This window comes from Littorina saxatilis, linkage group LG2, assembly GCF_037325665.1.
Source record: "Littorina saxatilis isolate snail1 linkage group LG2, US_GU_Lsax_2.0, whole genome shotgun sequence".
NCBI lineage: Eukaryota > Metazoa > Mollusca > Gastropoda > Littorinimorpha > Littorinidae > Littorina > Littorina saxatilis.
Genome location: NC_090246.1, coordinates 9,262,288 through 9,279,513, shown reverse-complemented (window position 1 = coordinate 9,279,513; position 17,226 = coordinate 9,262,288). Strand labels below are relative to the sequence as shown.

General features: G+C 39.7%; 1 protein-coding gene across 1 annotated transcript; it reads right to left on the bottom strand.

Moving 5' to 3' along the window:
* Window positions 1–3,243: 3,243 nt before the first annotated feature.
* Window positions 3,244–15,662, bottom strand: LOC138958146 (uncharacterized). The gene is made up of 3 exons (XM_070329227.1): window positions 15,503–15,662; window positions 11,411–11,557; window positions 3,244–3,855 (listed from the first exon to the last, which is right to left on the bottom strand). Exons 1-3 carry the CDS (start codon window positions 15,564–15,566, stop codon window positions 3,515–3,517), a joined length of 552 nt encoding a protein of 183 aa, XP_070185328.1. The 5' UTR covers window positions 15,567–15,662; the 3' UTR covers window positions 3,244–3,514.
* Window positions 15,663–17,226: the final 1,564 nt, after the last annotated feature.

Sequence of the window (17,226 nt, the reverse complement as noted above, 5' to 3'; positions counted from 1 at the left end):
TGCACATAATCAAAAACTGTCCAAACTGAATGTAAATTAAGATTTGTTGTGCGTCCTGTCTTTTGAGATTTCTTATCCCTTTTTGCAGTCTTTCCACAATATCTTTTTCATTTTCTGCTTGAGCAAAATAAGCATTTGTGAAAGCTTCTGTGGATATAGCATGGCTAACATCTGCTTGGTTTGAAACGAGATAGTGATGTAAATCACTTGGCGTTGTTGGTTCTACTCTCTTTTTCTTTCCGTCTTTTTCTTTGAACAAATCTTCTATCTTCCTTTTTGGTTTTTTGGGCAGTCTCATTAATCCTTCTGTTTTAGCCTTAACTGCTATTAAGGCCATCTGCTCAAAATATTTTCTATTCTCTTCTAGTACATGCTGTTCTTCTTCTGTCCAAAATTCTGATGGTGTTGGCGCTGGTAGTGGGACATTACAAGCTTGTTCCATGTCAGGTAGAATTAAAGTTGTTGGCCGCCTAGAATAATCTAACAATTCTTGATGTCCTGAGCTAACCCTATAGATTCTTGAGACAGGCAAAACACTTTTCTCACAGAAAACACGTCTTCACACCACCACAGCACCAGGAAAAATGACAAACACACGCTGGCTCTTTGGAGAGCGTCTAAAAATAAAGTGGCTTAACCAGGTTGCAGGCCTGGCAAACACACGCTGGCTGTTTGGAGAGCGTCTAAAAATAAAGTGGCTTAACCAGGTTCTGGGTTACTGATTCCGACAGACCCGGAATTGGTTCAAAACAACCTTACTTTACTGTATTTTTTTTTGTATGGATTTATGCAGTATTTTTCTGATTTTGTCGCATGTTTCATTTTAGTAAAAGTTTAGTCCAGAAGCCTATTTTGCGTTAATATTTAGGGTCTGTCGGAATCGGTGAGCCAGAACGTACATTCTCCCTTTCTCTGGGTCTCATTGTGTGTCGGTCGGTGTATTCAATTATATTCTACGTTTACGCTTTGTAAAAAGGCGTACATCATTCTGTTCTCGACTGTGTCTTGCAGCAATCCCAGGCACCTGATGAATATCATTGTCTCCAGTGTGTGTGTGTGTGTGTGTGTGTGTGTGTGTGTGTGTGTGTGTGTGTGTGTGTGTGTGTGTGTGTGTGTGTGTGTGTGTGTGTGTGTGTGTGTGACATAATGGAATATTTAAATATTCACGGAACATTCGGGTGAAATGCACAATTGCTGATTCAAGGAATTGATCAGTACGTGTATTGGCTGAAATATCCATATACTGTACGTATTCTCTAACTATACGAATCGATTTTAACATAAACACACATTTTATACACACACGTAAAACTTACACATATTTGTGTGATAACGTGTTCATTGCTTACTTTCTGTCACAAACGTTCCTGCTGCTGATACAAAAAAATACTGCATCTGTTGTATAGTTCTTCTTCTTCTTCTTCTTCTTCTTCTTCTTCTGCGTTCGACAGACTGCACGATTTAGAGTCTCTCTCTGAGGGATGCCGCAAAGCTGGCCGTGCGGCGGAGTTCATATGCTGTTCCCCAGAGTTTTGTCTGAAGGTCCGTTCCGTCTGGCCACTGCTCTCGGCGCCTTGCTTCGTGGGAGGGACAGTCTGTTGTATAGTTACACCCCCGGTATAGGGGTGTGTATAGGATTCGGTCCATGTGTTTGTTTGTTTGTGTGTTTGTGTTCGCATATAGATCTCAAGAATGAACGGACCGATCGTCACCAAACTTGGTGAACAGGTTCTAAACATTCCTGAGACGGTCCTTACAAAAATTGGGACCAGTCAAAAACACGGTTAGGGAGTTATTGGTGGATTAAGATTCTACAAGGACTTATAGAGGGACATATTAATGGTCAAAGGGAAATAACCACACTTGTTAGCAGTGCCTGCTCAGTTGGTGGCAGTGAGAATGCTAAGGACGGGGGTGTTTTTCCTACCTCGGAGGAATTTCTTGTTATGATGGTTCTTTGTTGAGCGTAGTGTGTGGAGCTTTTCTCTTGTTCAATACCACGTGTTCTGCTTTGTAAATCGGCAGACTTTTGTGTGCACCCCTGTAAACGGAAGTGTATCTAGGATTCACCCTGTTTCTAATTTTGTCAGTTTGTCCTTCATTCCGCTCTTAGATCTCTGGTGTTTATGGGCCAATTGAGCTTACAATTTATATGTACCTTGGAAACGGGGGACACACAGTCGTAGCATAGCCTGCACAAACATAGGTTCCTACCTTAAACGAAAGAAGAGATACGCCAAGGCATCACAATGTCACATGAGAAAGCGTGCTTCAATATTTCCAAGAACAACAACTCTTCTATAACCCATACAACTCAAATGAGTCATTGCTCGAGTTCGTGTGTTCAAAAGATGTACTTGAACACAGAGTTGAACAGATGAGAGAACAAACATAGCCATCGGCGGTCTCCATTCAGTTCTTGCCGTTAACAATGCGCAGAGCATTTACTGAATTTGAGTGGACGAATAATGCCACAATGGTCGTAGGATAAAGGGAGATATTAGAGAGGTATATAAGCACTACTTGTAGCCAAGACGTACGTGTCCGTTTAGATTTAACGCCACGCGTAAGTGTCGTAGAGGTTTGGTCCACATCGACATGGATCACAGGTGTGATGTTAAAGATATACTTGATGACGTTATGTGCGCACGTAAACGTTCTGATGAAAGAACCTACTTGACCTCTCTAATGTTGAACGAGCGCGCGTGAGGCATTCCATTTTTCATATAACTCAACATTTGTTTTCATCACTTTGAACATTTTTGTACGTAGCATTATTTGCATCTGTTACGTTTTTACCTGCTGTTGGAAACATGAGTTTCATGACAATATATTTGATATGTGTATATTATCCAGACAATGTGAACATTTATTGGATATTTGTATTGTAGATAATGCTCAAATGTTAGTAGCAGTTTGTATATGTCGCATAGCTGTGAATAAAACATTATTTTTACACAGTCAGCTGTTGCAGCTTACAACTTATTATTGCTCACTCTCTCTCTCTCTCTCTCTCTCTCTCTCTCTCTCTCTCTCTCTCTCTCTCTCTCTCTCTCTCTCTCTCTCTCTCTCTATTTTGTTCGGTGTGTGTGTAGGTGCGTGCGTGTGTGTGTGTGTGCGTGTCAGTGTGTGTGTGTGTGTGTATGTGTGCGTGTGTGTGTTAATTACAATCATCTAATAAAACATCACTATCATCACAAGCGTCGTTATGGCGCTTCATAGTTTAAAACCTCAATGCTGAGAAAGGTTTCATTGTCTGCTGTTTTTTATTCAATAGTACTGATGTAAATCAAGCAAGAAAGTTTGTTCGTTCTTTGCTTAGATAACTCTGAACCCCGATTAGCTTAATACCTGTTGGTTAGAAATGTCTCAGCTTCACTGTTTTGATGCATGCGGATGTAAAGAGAGAAATACACGGAACAAAAGAAAATCTGTTCATTCTCTGAAATTTTAAACAAATGAGGCAGGGCGGTTTTGAAGATCTAAGAAAACTGTCCCTCTATCCATTCTTTACTTAGAAATTACTGAACAACTGATTTATGAACTTGTTCACGGCTTCAAGATGGCTGTTGACCGAGTCGAGCACGTCCTGCATGAAACCGGTTTCCTTCAAAGCCTCTGGGTCACCGAGATAGTTGGTGAAGTTGGCCGAGACTCCGTCTGCCGAGACCACGCTGATGGCCACGCTTCCCGACAACCCTCGTGCGCATGAGCAGCTGGTGATAGGGTTTCCGTTGAAACTGCCGGCGAAGATCTGTTTGGTGTAGCCTTCTTTGCAGCACGAGACTGGGTCGCCATCAGCGTCCGAAATCGTGGCGTTGGGACAAGCCTCGGGACCCTCGTTGCACGGGATAACTGCAATGTGTAGGTCTACATAATTATGCAGATTAAAACGAGTATCGGTTAAGAAAATAATTCATCAAAATATTCCCACTCTGCATCCGGGCTGTTTGATTTAGGCAACGAGCACGGTTATCTTGCTATTTCTTTCAACAATTGATCTGATAGTTATTTAAACTGAGCAAAAAAATTATTGCACTTATTTTCGTACCCCAACTAAACCATTCATTCCCGTGTCATTTTATTCAAACTTTATATGCCATTAAAGGCCCTTATCTTGGCTACCTGGCATACTTTTCGGATCAAAGATTTCTGTTTTAGGTATCACGTGACCGCCGCCGAAGTGAGGGTACCCCCAAAATCGACCTGACAATAACGTCAGATACCAATTAAAAAATCTACAAAAATTTAGAATAGGCTTAACTTGGCAACGTTTAGAAAGCCAAATCATGTATCTATCCAGAACTGGTAGTTTTGTTTTGCTGTCTTGCGTATCTCTTGTGTTATGTCAGTTCTGCTGATGCAGGTGTTGAGCGCTTGAGCAGTAGAAAACGAGAGGTTTTTGTGTCTGTTTTGAGGGGTACCATGACATGTGCCAGGTAGCCAAATGGAGGGCCTTTAATGGCATATAGGGCAATTCCAGCGTCACTGACGTGGCATTCGCACACAAAATCAGACATTATTTGCCATAAAAGCAATATTCATGATGCTTTTATTAACTCAAATTTGTGCAGAGATTTCCCCAAACATGACAACCTTCCTACCCAAGGTGAAAAATGTTAAGGTAAAAATAGCCAAGGGTACTTAACTTGATTTTGAAAAAAACGTCACTGACGTGGCAAAAATGCTCACCTGCATTTCACTCACTAAGCGAAATTTCAAAATTTCTATGAGTTTAGGCAACTAAATCATGTGATTTTTGGTAGATCATAGTCAAGACATAATTATCATACTTTCTGAAATATGAAAAAAATTGCAAATATCAAATGTATCCTTCCCACAAGCGGTTAATATGTAGCGTCACTGACGTGGCACGTGAGCGTCACTGACGTGGCACGTGTGAATTCAATGTTCATTAGTAATACTTTTTTGGTGCTAAAATATAGGTAGTTTAACACGGACGATTGTTAACTGATTATTGATCTTCTCAGCCATTGTTGAACCACTAAACGGCTCTTTGTCTCTCCCTCCGTCCGTTGGTCCGCCCGTTGAGCACTATGATTGCCTATCTAAATAACTTGTGAACTAATGATTTAAATTGGACATTTTCTACATATATTGATACACATTAAAGAAATATACACCTCCAGCAAACATATTTAAAGCATTCCAGGTCAAGGCCACTTCTCAAGGTCACCGGTCAAGGTCACTGGTGTTTTTTTTCTTATACACTTCAGACAACGCCTTGATTAAAAAAAAAGTATTGCATTCAAACGTGGCGGGCGAACATATACACATCATCAGAATGATACATGGCTCCTGATTCTAGCTCGAAAACGTCATTCAAACGGTTTTGTATTGAGCTGTCGTTATTTTGACGTTCTTGGCTGTCTTTCCTCCCGGCAATTTAACAACCATTATACACTCACGTAAAACAAATGAGTATGTACATTTGACAAGATCCTAAATGTGCAACACACTATTCCACTTTTGTTGTTGTTGGTGTTAGTCGAGAATATCACGTTAATTGTAAATCTGTACATAACTAAACTCCAACATTGTTGCATGAGAATTAGCGCTACGAGGTATGATCCAACCAAAATTATCAAATGTGATTTTCGCGGAGACTGCTTGGCGTATCTGGCTCAAATTACAGTAGCCATTAGAAACAATCTGCTCCTACATCGATGCAAAGTCACAAGTGCCTGAGCGAAGTAGACGCCTTAAGAAGGCCTTATTTTGGGTTGGTTTTAAGCTCAGATTTGTCACCTTTTTTGATGTCTTGGAAACAATAAAATGTCTTGACACAAAGTCTTGTTTTCATAGAGGGAATAACCAGAAATCACAAGGAGTAAAATCAGATATGTAGAGTGTGTGAGGCAAAGATAAGATTATTCAGACTTTAAGGAATGGAGTTACGGCCCTTATTGTGTGGAGACTGGCATTCTCATGAAAGAGAAGAGAAGTCTGGGTTTCGCAGTTTAGTCGTTGACTGCTGAAATCGTGAGTAAGTTTGGGTAATAAGGTTTCTGCATAGTATGTGACAGTTCTGTTAGCAGACAGAATATCGACAGCAACAGGACCTTGGTGATCGCAAAATACAGCGAATAGCACTGTTTCTGCTTTGAAAACCTTGCATACAAATTTGGTGCGTCGCGTCATTGTGGTCCAATCGCGCTTTGTTTTGTGTTTTCTGGCAATAATATAGAAGGAAACCAAAGTCTTATTATCAGTGACTACATTCATCACAAGTTTGGGTCTACTTCGTTCAAAACGGTTGAGCGGATCGCGTGCAACAGGAACCTGTTGCTTCTTCCGTCTCCCTGTCAGCTTATAAGGCATCCATTTTACGGCCAACTTTTGAAACTGAAGGTCATTGTGTAGAATTCTGCGGACTGTTCTATATGAAAGTTTAAGTCAGGCACTTTATACTCGTATGTACACGTTTAATCTTAGTTTTGTAAGTTTTGATACAGCAGCTACATTCGTCTTGTTTGAAGAGTTTCCGGAAGTCTTTTTGGCTATTCAGAGTTGTTCCTTTTTTTCCCCAGTTTTGATTTCCGTTTTATTTTGTCAGATTGTAGAATATGAAGCAGCTTTAATTCTTTTTACTTTCTTCACCTTTGTAGAAATTTCCTTTGTGTCATTACCTAGCTACACTCTTGCACAGAAGTGGAGTTGTTCATGGTGCTTGACGAAAGACCCCGTTTTGAAGCAAAACTCAAAAGTGACCTAGTTTGATTCCTCGTCATTTATGACGTAGCAACCTAATGACGTCATCTCTGAAAGGTTAACCAGTTAGATGTTTGGCCATTCCAATGATATATTACTTAAGATGATCAATTACCTGAAAAAGTTATAAAAGCGTTTTCATCATTTTTGGGGGGTCATACCTCCTACAAATCAATCAATATGAGGCTTATATCGCGCGTATTCCGTGGGTACAGTTCTAAGCGCAGGGATTTTTATTTTATTTTTTAATTTTTTTATGCAATTTATATCGCGCACATATTCAAGGCGCAGGGATTTATTTATGCTGTGTGAGAATCACTCGGTTTAATTGCACTAAAAATTAAAAATAAAGGCCAGATGCTCTCCTTTTTGTGCTCAGATTTCTCCAGTAACAACTGTGTTTACCTGAGTTAGAAAATAAAAGAATCTCACACAAAATTTGTTAAAATCTACCAGTAACAAGTACACATGGAACCAAAGTGCCACAGACGTTACAAAACAGTGCCACGTCAGTGACGCACTTTGTGCACAACAAAATGGGGACAAACAAACACAAATCACATGGTTGGACTCCTCCATTGAAAAGCTAAGAAAACTCAAAAAGAAAGATAAATCAACCGATCGGTTCATCGCCGCAAAAAGTTTTTCTACCCAAAACGTCACTGACGTGGCACCATTTTGGGATGGAAATTGTTTCGAATATATCCCAAAAAAAGGTATCACGAGATATTTGAAAAACAGATCAAACGATAGTTTAAGGCTTCTCTAGCAACTTTGACTAATTTTCGAAACCAAAACAATGAAAACTAGCACACGCGATGCCATTCTTAAAAGTTGTCATAAATTGACTTCACACGGCGCGTTCCCAAATGGCATCAAAAACAAAATGGCGGCATGCCAGGGGAGTGAAGTAGAGGTTACATGCCGAGTCTCAGTGATTATCAAAAATAATGGTCGAAGTTTGCGGATCATGAAAAATGCGAGCTTCAGCGAGCTTTTTCATGACCGCGAACTGAGACCATTATTTTTGATAATCACTGAGACGAGGTATGTAACCTCTTTATTCCTCCTTTCTTCAGTTATTCAAAGAAAAGAGGAGTTTTTGTGCCGAGTTTGATCGAATCATATTCACCCAACCAGTCTACCTGCGCAGGCGATCGATTAATACGCGGTTGTATAGTTCCGTGCAAATCATTCAATTTTGTTAACACTTCTTGTCAGTTTCCATGTTTTGAACTAAAATCAAGTACACAGTTATGTTGTCATTCTGCTGTGGCGGTAAAGGCAGATAGTGTGTGTTCTGTTCATATTTTGGTATCGCTCAGGAAATGTTCTTTCCTCGAATGTGACTAGCAGACGAAGTTTTACACCCGTGTTCCAACGTTAAAAACTGTATGAAGTTCAGTTTTCTGGGGGAAAATAGTGTATGAAACTGCTGCATGTTCTTTAAGTTGATTAAATGTTTGCAATTGATTGCGTGTGATCTGTTTATAAAATAAAATATTGTTGAAAACTCACCGTCGGATTGCAGTCTTGTCGATGCAGCCGAAATCTGGAAGGATAACTACTCGTGTCGCTAGACAAAGTATGAGAGTTACTTTTCCTTGGAATCTTGCTAGCGATAAACGATTGTGCACGGCAGATCTGAATTCAGAAAACAACCAAACTCATGGATTTTATATTGAGATTCATGTGTTCAAGCCTGTAGTTGCTGGGTTAAATGCGGTATGGTTGTATTGTTTGCTCCAGAAATGTATATTTTGTACATTAGAGTGTTCTGAACTTTCGAGTCGCAAAAAGTAGATCCACAATGTGTACAGTCTCTACCCATGAGCTATCGAGGATTCAGGCCCGTTGTTGGGTAAGTGATTTTGGTTGTTGGGTAAGTTATCGAAAAATAACTAGCCCTACAAGTTTACAGAGAGAAAGAAGCAGAGGGGGGAATAATAAGAAGTAAACGATGAATGGTATGAGTAACTATAAACATCTCTCATGGCATATGTACAGTGAAAAAAGCCGTCAATTCCATTTTGAAGTTTAGGGTTAGGTGAGCTTATTTTTTGGAATTGCAAGTGTGAATAAAATGACACGGGAATGAATGGTTTAGTTGGAGTACAAAAATGGGTGCAATAATTTTTTTGCTTAGTTTATTTTTAAATAACAGAAATAACACCTGTGTCTTTTGGCCATAGACACCATTTATACGTGAGACTAGGAGTAATTAGATCGGGTAAAAAACCGGAGTTAGTAGTAGCATTTACGAGCAGGACAGTAGCATATTTAGTGCAATGCATTCATCATTCTGTAGTCTCTATTTAACAAACACACAATAAATATGCCAAATAGCCACAGCTGCCGTAGACAAAGATCAATTTTGTATGGAAAAAAGCTCATATTTCCCTATCAGTTTATCTATTTCCGGTTGATTTGTTTGTGCTGACACATATCAGCTGACGTGTTTCCGGTTGAATTACAATGAAGGGATAATGTAACTGGCACTATGTGGCAAGTACTCAAACTGAGTTCCGCAAATGTTAGTCTACTTAACCTCCATTTTTACTTTGTTTGCCTGTCTGTAATCAAGAAACAAGAAAGGTAGGTTGTTGGAACGTTTGCTATTGACAAAACAATACATTCACAGATATTTCGAACCAACGGTCTTTTAAGTGAACAGACTAAACAAATATTCACACAAAACTTATCTTGATTATGTGTGAATATTTGGTGTGAATATTTGTTTTGTCTGTTCACTAAAAAAGACCGTTGGGTCGAAATATCTGTGAATGTATTGTTTTGTCAATAACAAACGTTCCAACAACCTACCTTTCTTGTTTTGTTATTCTGAATTTTGGAACGTTGGCAGTCTCTTTGTTTTTGGATTTGTCTGTCTGTAAATGTGTATATGTATGTCTGTCTGTCCGTCTGTCTGTCTGTCGGCTTGTCCGTCTGTCTGTCTGTCTGTCTGTCTGTCTGTCCGTCCGTCCGTCTGTCTGTCTGTCTGTCTGTCTGTCTGTCTGTCTGTTTGCCTACCTATACACTTAACAGTTTATCTTTTATTGTTCCTTTGACAGACAAACAGACAATGCATGGGAGTTAGGATGTGTGTGAGCTGTCTGGGAAAAAAACATTTCTCTTTGACTTCGTGTCTTCGTTCTACATTGTGCACGATCTCAATGAGCACTGAATAAAAAAAATATTGATCTACAATCAGGAACCAATACTTGAAGCTATTCTACCCCATCCTGAACTCAGGTCAAAATGAGTTACTTCCCTTCGGGTCTCATTTATCCCTGACAGGATGCCTTTGTTTTCCTTCTCTGGCGAGGAAATCGATTTTTTTTTATAACATATTTAGAGCTTTTCGTAATGTGTTATTGATATAAGCAGATTCGCAATCGTCGATAATGATTTTTCATAGTGTTGTGTAATTTTTTACTTTAGAAAGACACTGTTATGTAATACACTTTCAAGTAAGCTATCTTTCGCGGATGTATTTACTGTGCAAACTACTCCAAATATGGCAAAAGTGTCACGTGATAATCAACTTTGGCTACGAAGCAGACGATACTTTTTTCCGTAACCAGTTGGGAGTGATGCAACAATATCACGGTCTCCTTCTCACAGCAGTCTCAACATTTCGACTTGTTTTAATTTTAGAACGATGTCTTTATCATAACTGTGAAGAAGTCGGCCAATCCGCAATCTCTTTCGTCTCAGTTGGGAGATAACTCTGTATTCTTGTTTTCATAGATTCCGCGCAGTAATTATGCATCCTGTCAGAGAGACCATGAGCGATAGCGTGGACCGAGGATTATCAGAATGATTCTACCCGTCATAAAAACAGCAAAGGCGTTGCGTCCAAGTGCAGACCTCTGTACAGAAAATGGATTGTTCTTTTCACTGACATGCAAAGCTTGCGCAGTTTTAGCTGTTATGGTGTTGTTGTTCTTTTTGTCGACTTTAAAGAGGGGATCCTTGTTGTTTTTTATTTTTATTTTCGGGAGTGCCGTTATTGTCTGCTCTACTATATAGACTTTACCTCAAGTAAAATCCATTTGTTTGCTAAATATGGTAGTGTTGTAATTTTACCAAATATCTGCACACAAACGCATCTGAATAATTTTTGCTTTTTGTTCTGTTTTTCTAATGACGAATCATTTTAGCCTTCCCTTATCACAACACATCTGATAGATGCCTGTTGTGGAGATTTTAGTTCATGGTAATTAACTGCCATAACAGGCAGTAATTGAACGTCAACATAGCTGCGCTTTCGTCTACAAATGCGCGGGTGCATGAGCATCTTGAAATAGATGACGGTGACTTTTGTAGGGGTGCTGTATCCAAATTAATATTGAACAACGACACAAACAGGCAAACAAAACGACAAACAACGCGCCAAATAAAACTAACACCAAAACAAAACATAATATGATAGAATTAAAAAACAACAAGAAAGGTTAAGAATTTAGAACGTTTAATTTGTGCCACAACATGTCTTGTTTTGTCAAAAATTGAACGTTCGAAATACTAATTTTTCTTGTCTTGTTTTGTTTTTATTCTGCACTTTTGAACGTTGGTTTTCTACCTGTTTTTAGATAGCCATCAAAACGACCAACCACGAAACATACAGTCCATACTATCGAGTTGGAAATCACACCCAAATCAAGACAATCATTACCTTCACTGGTTCGGTTACAAGCACACTGGTCGTTGCTCCAGGTCATGGTGTAGCCCACGACACAGCAGTTGTAGTCGCTGTTGATGACATACAGTGCTGAGTAGCTCATGTCCTGCGTGCAGTTCGCCTTCGTCGTCATACACGGCACTGTAGTGTATAGCAAACACCAAAGATATTAACTTAGTTGTTTGAATCAATAAACAGGAATGTTATGGGAGAGAGGGGGAGAGAGAGACCGACAGCGTATGGGGGAGAGGAGAGAGAGAGAGAGAGAGGGGGAGAGAGAGAGAGAGAGAGAGAGAGAGAGAGAGAGAGAGAGAGAGAGAGAGAGAGAGAGAGAGAGAGAGAGAGTGAGAGAGAGAGAGAGAGACGAAGCAAAAAAGAAGAACAAAGAAGAAGACAGAAGAATCCGAAGAACAACATTCAGAAAAAAACAGACAAGTCGAAGAGAAAGAAAGTGGATGCAGAGAAAGACAGACTAGGGAGTGAGAGAGAGAGAGAGAGAGAGAGAGAGAGAGAGAGAGAGAGAGAGAGAGAGAGAGAGAGAGATGTTGTGTGGACAAGTGTGAGAAAGAGAGAGAGAAAGAGAGAGATAGAGAGAGAGAGAGAGAGAGAGAGGAGAGAGAGAGAGAGGGGTAAATGTAAATTAAAAAAAAATTAAAAATTGTCCATGATCTGTTTACTGTCCATTGAGTGTGAAGCTGAGAGAAAGAGTGAGACTGAAGGAAAACAATAATAACTTAATAAGAATTAAAATGATAATAAAAAAATAATAAAAATTAAAAAAAACTTCCGATATAAAAAAAAACGCACGCACATGTGTGATTAACAATGTCTGATCTCCTAAAAAAAATAAAATTAAAAAAAAAGAATGTTAGGTTATTGGAACGTTTGACTGATGACAAAACGAAGCGTGACACTCACTGTAAGCCTACTTCAAACCAATGGTCTTTTAAGTGCATAGACAGACCATAGAGATGATGAACGTGTCTTAAAGGCACAGTGCATAGACAGGCCATAGAGATGATGAACGTGTCTTAAAGGCACAGTGAATAGACAGACCATAGAGATGATGAACGTGTCTTAAAGGCACAGTGAATAGACAGACCATAGAGATGATGAACGTGTCTTAAAGGCACAGTGAATAGACAGACCATAGAGATGATGAACGTGTCTTAAAGGCACAGTGAATAGACAGACCATAGAGATGATGAACGTGTCTTAAAGGCACAGTGAATAGACAGACCATAGAGATGATGAACGTGTCTTAAAGGCACAGTGCATAGACAGACCATAGAGATGATGAACGTGTCTTAAAGGCACAGTGCATAGACAGACCATAGAGATGATGAACGTGTCTTAAAGGCACAGTGCAGCTCACAGCCTTCGTTTTGCGTTTTTGTTGCAGCTGAGTGCATTTACAGTTCAAAAATCCTCCTATGGTAGTAAAACAAACCCAAAACTACCCAACGACGACATCTGTGAAGCTCGACAGTTTTTTGTTCACGCGAGTGCATAAATTAACCTAGTTATTACGTTGGTGTTTGGTCGGAGTTCGATTCAACTTGAGTGATTCCGGCCTCCATTTTGTTTTACACAAACTCATGATGACGTCTGACATAGTTTGCTATTGACGTGTCTTTTCAGTTGTGCATGATGTGCATGTGGTGATCTACCTGATCTAAATTGAGATCCAAAAATAGGCCAAGACCAGCCGGGTCCGAGTACGAAATTAATTCGTAAAAAATGTACAGTTCTTGACTCTTTGGGTGCAAGTCAATGAAACTTGGTAGTTCTTCTAACGGATAGCTGCCTGAGGTATGACTAAAAGCCCCAGGGGCTCCGTGCACCTGGATTTGACAAGTTCAGTACCTTTAAAATGTTGCAAGAAACTCGTTGGCAAGACACTGACAAAGCAATCTGTTTTTCTTCTTCTTTTTGTGTTATGACTATACAAATCAATTAATTGTTGGTATGTGACCAAGTGAAGGGGTGGTCTTATCCCATGTTATTTCTTGGACCGCAGGTACCAGTGAAGAGGGGCCATGCACGAACTCATTTTATTTGAAATAAATGGATTGTATCAATATACAAGTGGCTACCATCTCAGATCTGGCCAGGCGTTTGCATGGGAGAAGAGCATCCCACTTGGACACATACACACACACAAACATCCTGATTGCTTGCTGTTGTCAGTTGGAATTTTTGAATGAATTAATTTTCAAAAAGCCACGCGTGGTCTTTTAAAGAATATTTCATCAAAACACTCCCAATGAGCACAGAGAGCACACAGGCTGTTCACTTTTGGTATGTGACCACAGGCGGAAGGTATCGTTCACTGGACCACTACTTCCATAGAAAGACTACAAGGTTTGACACTCACTTCGAGTCGTCTGTGTTCTTGGAGTCGCTTCCTGCGGACAATTGTTTTTTTCAAGACGGTTTGCCTCTTCCTACAGTCTGTGTTAGGTAAAATAATTACAGTTGAATGATTATTTTAACCGTATGTACCTTTAATTTTCAGCTGCCGTCCGCTCCAGGTTGTTTTTAACCATCATTTGGACGAATGTTCGTTTGCGAACCGCAACCCTGTAGCTGGTAAGAAATCATGCATCCCGCACCGAATATGCATACCAGTGCTCATTGGTCTAAAACATATGTAAATATTGCAGCAAAGGGAAGCTACCCACGGTTATTAGCCAATGATCGCATCGGACTACTATCTCATCGGACATACGACGATCATCAGGCGCACAGGATCTAAGTGGTATGCCGTTGACAGACACGTTTGGTCGCACAAAATACAGGTTAAAAACATGCAGCGGACAGGCAGCTAAATGTAAAAGGTACAGATAGTTAGAACATTCATTTATCACGGCATTTGTAAAGTTACAAAGGTTCTTGACATTGGCAATTATTTTTTGCATAATTTTTTTCTCAAGTTAGTGGAGCACGACTCGAAGCTGAGTGACAAACCTTGTAGTCTTTCTATGGAAGTAGTGGTCCAGTGAACGATACCTTCCGCCTGTGATGTGACCAAGTGAAGGAATGGTCTTATCCCGTGTATACTATCATAGAAAGACTACAAGGTATGTCACAAAGCTTCGAGTCTTGCTCCACTTACTCTAAAAAGAATATGCAAAAAATAATTGCCAATGTCGAGGACCTTTGTAATTGTACAAATACCAGGATAAAAGAATGTTCTAACTATCTCTACCTGTTATGCTCAGCTGCCTGTCCGCCGCATGTTTTTAAACCGTATTCTGTGCGACCAAACGTGTCTGTCGCCGGTATCACTTCGATCCTGAAAGCTTGAACTTACGGTTCTAACCCGAGGAGATTGTAGTCCGATGCGCTCATTGGTTTACATATCGTCTAGACCAATGAGCGCTAGTATGCATATTCGGTGCGGCATGCATGATTTTCCAAGAACACAGAAGACTCGAAGCTTTGTGACACCTTTTAGTCTTTCTATGATAGTGGTCCAGTGAACGATACCTTCCGCCTGTGGTCAGATCTGAGATGGGGGGGGGGGGGGGGGCTCCGAACTTTTACACGAGAAGGAGTGTGACTTTAAGCGTAATTTCTGATTTGATGTCCCATTTGGATTAAAAAATAAAGAAATTTAAAAAAAAAACAAGAATTGTAGGTTATTGGAACGTTTCATAATTGACAAAACAAAACGTTACATTAACAGTACGTCGACCCAGTGGTCTTTTAAGTAAACACACAGACAAACACTTATGGTACAGACAGACAAACACTTGTTGTACAGACAGACAAACACTTGTTGTACACACAGACAAACACTTGTGGTACAGACAGACAAACACTTATGGTACGACATAATGAACTGATCACAAATACGTGGATGAATCTCGCATGCAAGTCGCCGGTTTTGGGTATTTTTCTCTGACAATGCAGGGCAATTTTAATGAACAAAAATACAAATATTTCAATGACTTTCTTTTTTTTTCCTTTCTTTGGAGTGCATTCTGTAGAGCCGTCTTTGACAACGCAGAACATTTTTTATGCGCACAAATAAACATGATGCTCAAAGAGAATCAACAGCAAAACAAATTCTCAAGATACCTTCTTCTGCCAAAGTGGCAGCGCACATAGCAAGCAGAAGAACCGGGAAGTAGAGGATCATCATGCTGATGGCACTGGTCACTTTGCACTTGATCCGTGCAGTCTCTCCGAATGACAGTCATACAGAAGCGAGTGGGTTGCAGCTGCTGCGAGCTTTAAAACAGAAACGCTGATTGTACGTTAGGTGGCATATGTGGTAAGACCCTTTAACCACAATGCGACACTCTCAACTAAAATGAAAAGGCGAGACAATATTAAATTTTCAGAAACGTCGTAGATATTATCTCTTTCATGGGGCCATTCCCTACGACCTAGCATTGTCCCAACCTAGCTTTACCTTCCACTCTTCGCAGAAGTCTTCCACTTTTGAACACACTTTTTGTAACCAGTTTTGAAAACTGTGTGAAAAATTACATTATGCTTCTAGCAAAAATTGCACACGTATTGTTGAACAATAGTGTGTATCATACGTGCTACTTTTGCAATTAGAGCTATGAACTATGGACTGATGTGTACACTGTGTTCAAAACTGGTTTCAAACAGTGTGTTCAAAAGTCGAACACTGTAGTTAGGAGGGAAATATGCTGCGGATAGGAAAAACTGGTCCGAATTGTACACGGTAAGAATCTTCTGAACCCTAAACTGTTTCCATTCCCATAGCCATTTACTTCAAATAAGCACAAACCGTTCATTTACTGCGCCTTTGCAAATTTTTTCCCTCAGTGCCGTCAGCTGGAGCAGTGTTTATCGAACTCTACTTCATAATGCTGGTAATTAGCTGAGACTAACTCGAAATGTTTATTTTTGAATGTTTTATGTATGTTTTATTACGGACACAAAAGCTCAGCAATGCAATTTCTCTTTTAGAGATTAATAAAGTTATTGTATTGTATTGTATTGTATTGTAAATCTGTCGGATTAAGAATGACTTGAGTTTTCTTTTTTTTTCCATTAGTCGCAGAACATTTTGGGCCCGGGCATCTTTCGGTCATGTCGAGACGATAAGCTACATTGCACTGACATGAGGGATGAGTAGAATCTTTTCAAATCAAGAGAACGGTCAGAGGCACATGAATAAAACATTGAGTTTGTGCTTACAAATTTAACGCACTCGCCCTATCCAATCAAATGCTTTCGTTTGATCACGTGACACTTGTATTTACTGACTATGCAAATTAGACGCACTTGCAGTACTCTACTATACAATGCTCTGTTACTGCACCAATTTATGAAGTGAATTCTTTCTTTCTTTATTTGGTGTTTAACGTCGTTTTCAACCACGAAGGTTATATCGCGACTGTAATTATGAAGTGAATGCGAATAAAGTAATTGTCTTGTGCCAGAAAACTCGACTAGTAGACAATACTCGTTGCATTCAGGAATACAAATCTGTAATCTAGCAAATGTTGGTACATACGTGTCACTGCTGTCATGGGCAAACGCGTAGATCAAAGAGGGTTTACACGATAGTTCACACGGGAACAAAGGAACTTGTACTTGATGTTTAATACTAATCCGAGATCAATATTCTATTGCATGTTTTCCTATCAAACAGAGAGAACACTATATAAGATCTGCATTCAGTACATCATTTCTGCATAAACAAATTATTTCATGTAGAACTTGATCAGTGCGCATATTTCATGGACTCAGAACACGTTTCTTATTCCAGACGTTCATCAAGTTAATTAAACAAGCGGACGTAGAATACAATTTCTAAAGTA

Bases quoted from the DNA above. Each gene is read 5' to 3' on its own strand.
- LOC138958146 (XM_070329227.1), bottom strand. From the start codon at position 15,566: ATGATGATCCTCTACTTCCCGGTTCTTCTGCTTGCTATGTGCGCTGCC. The intron at 11,558-15,502 runs GTATCTTGAGAA...TATACACTACAG, and splicing joins TGCCACTTTGGCAGAAGAAG to TGCCGTGTATGACGACGAAG. The intron at 3,856-11,410 runs GTAATGATTGTC...TACACATTGCAG, and splicing joins TTGTAACCGAACCAGTGAAG to TTATCCCGTGCAACGAGGGT.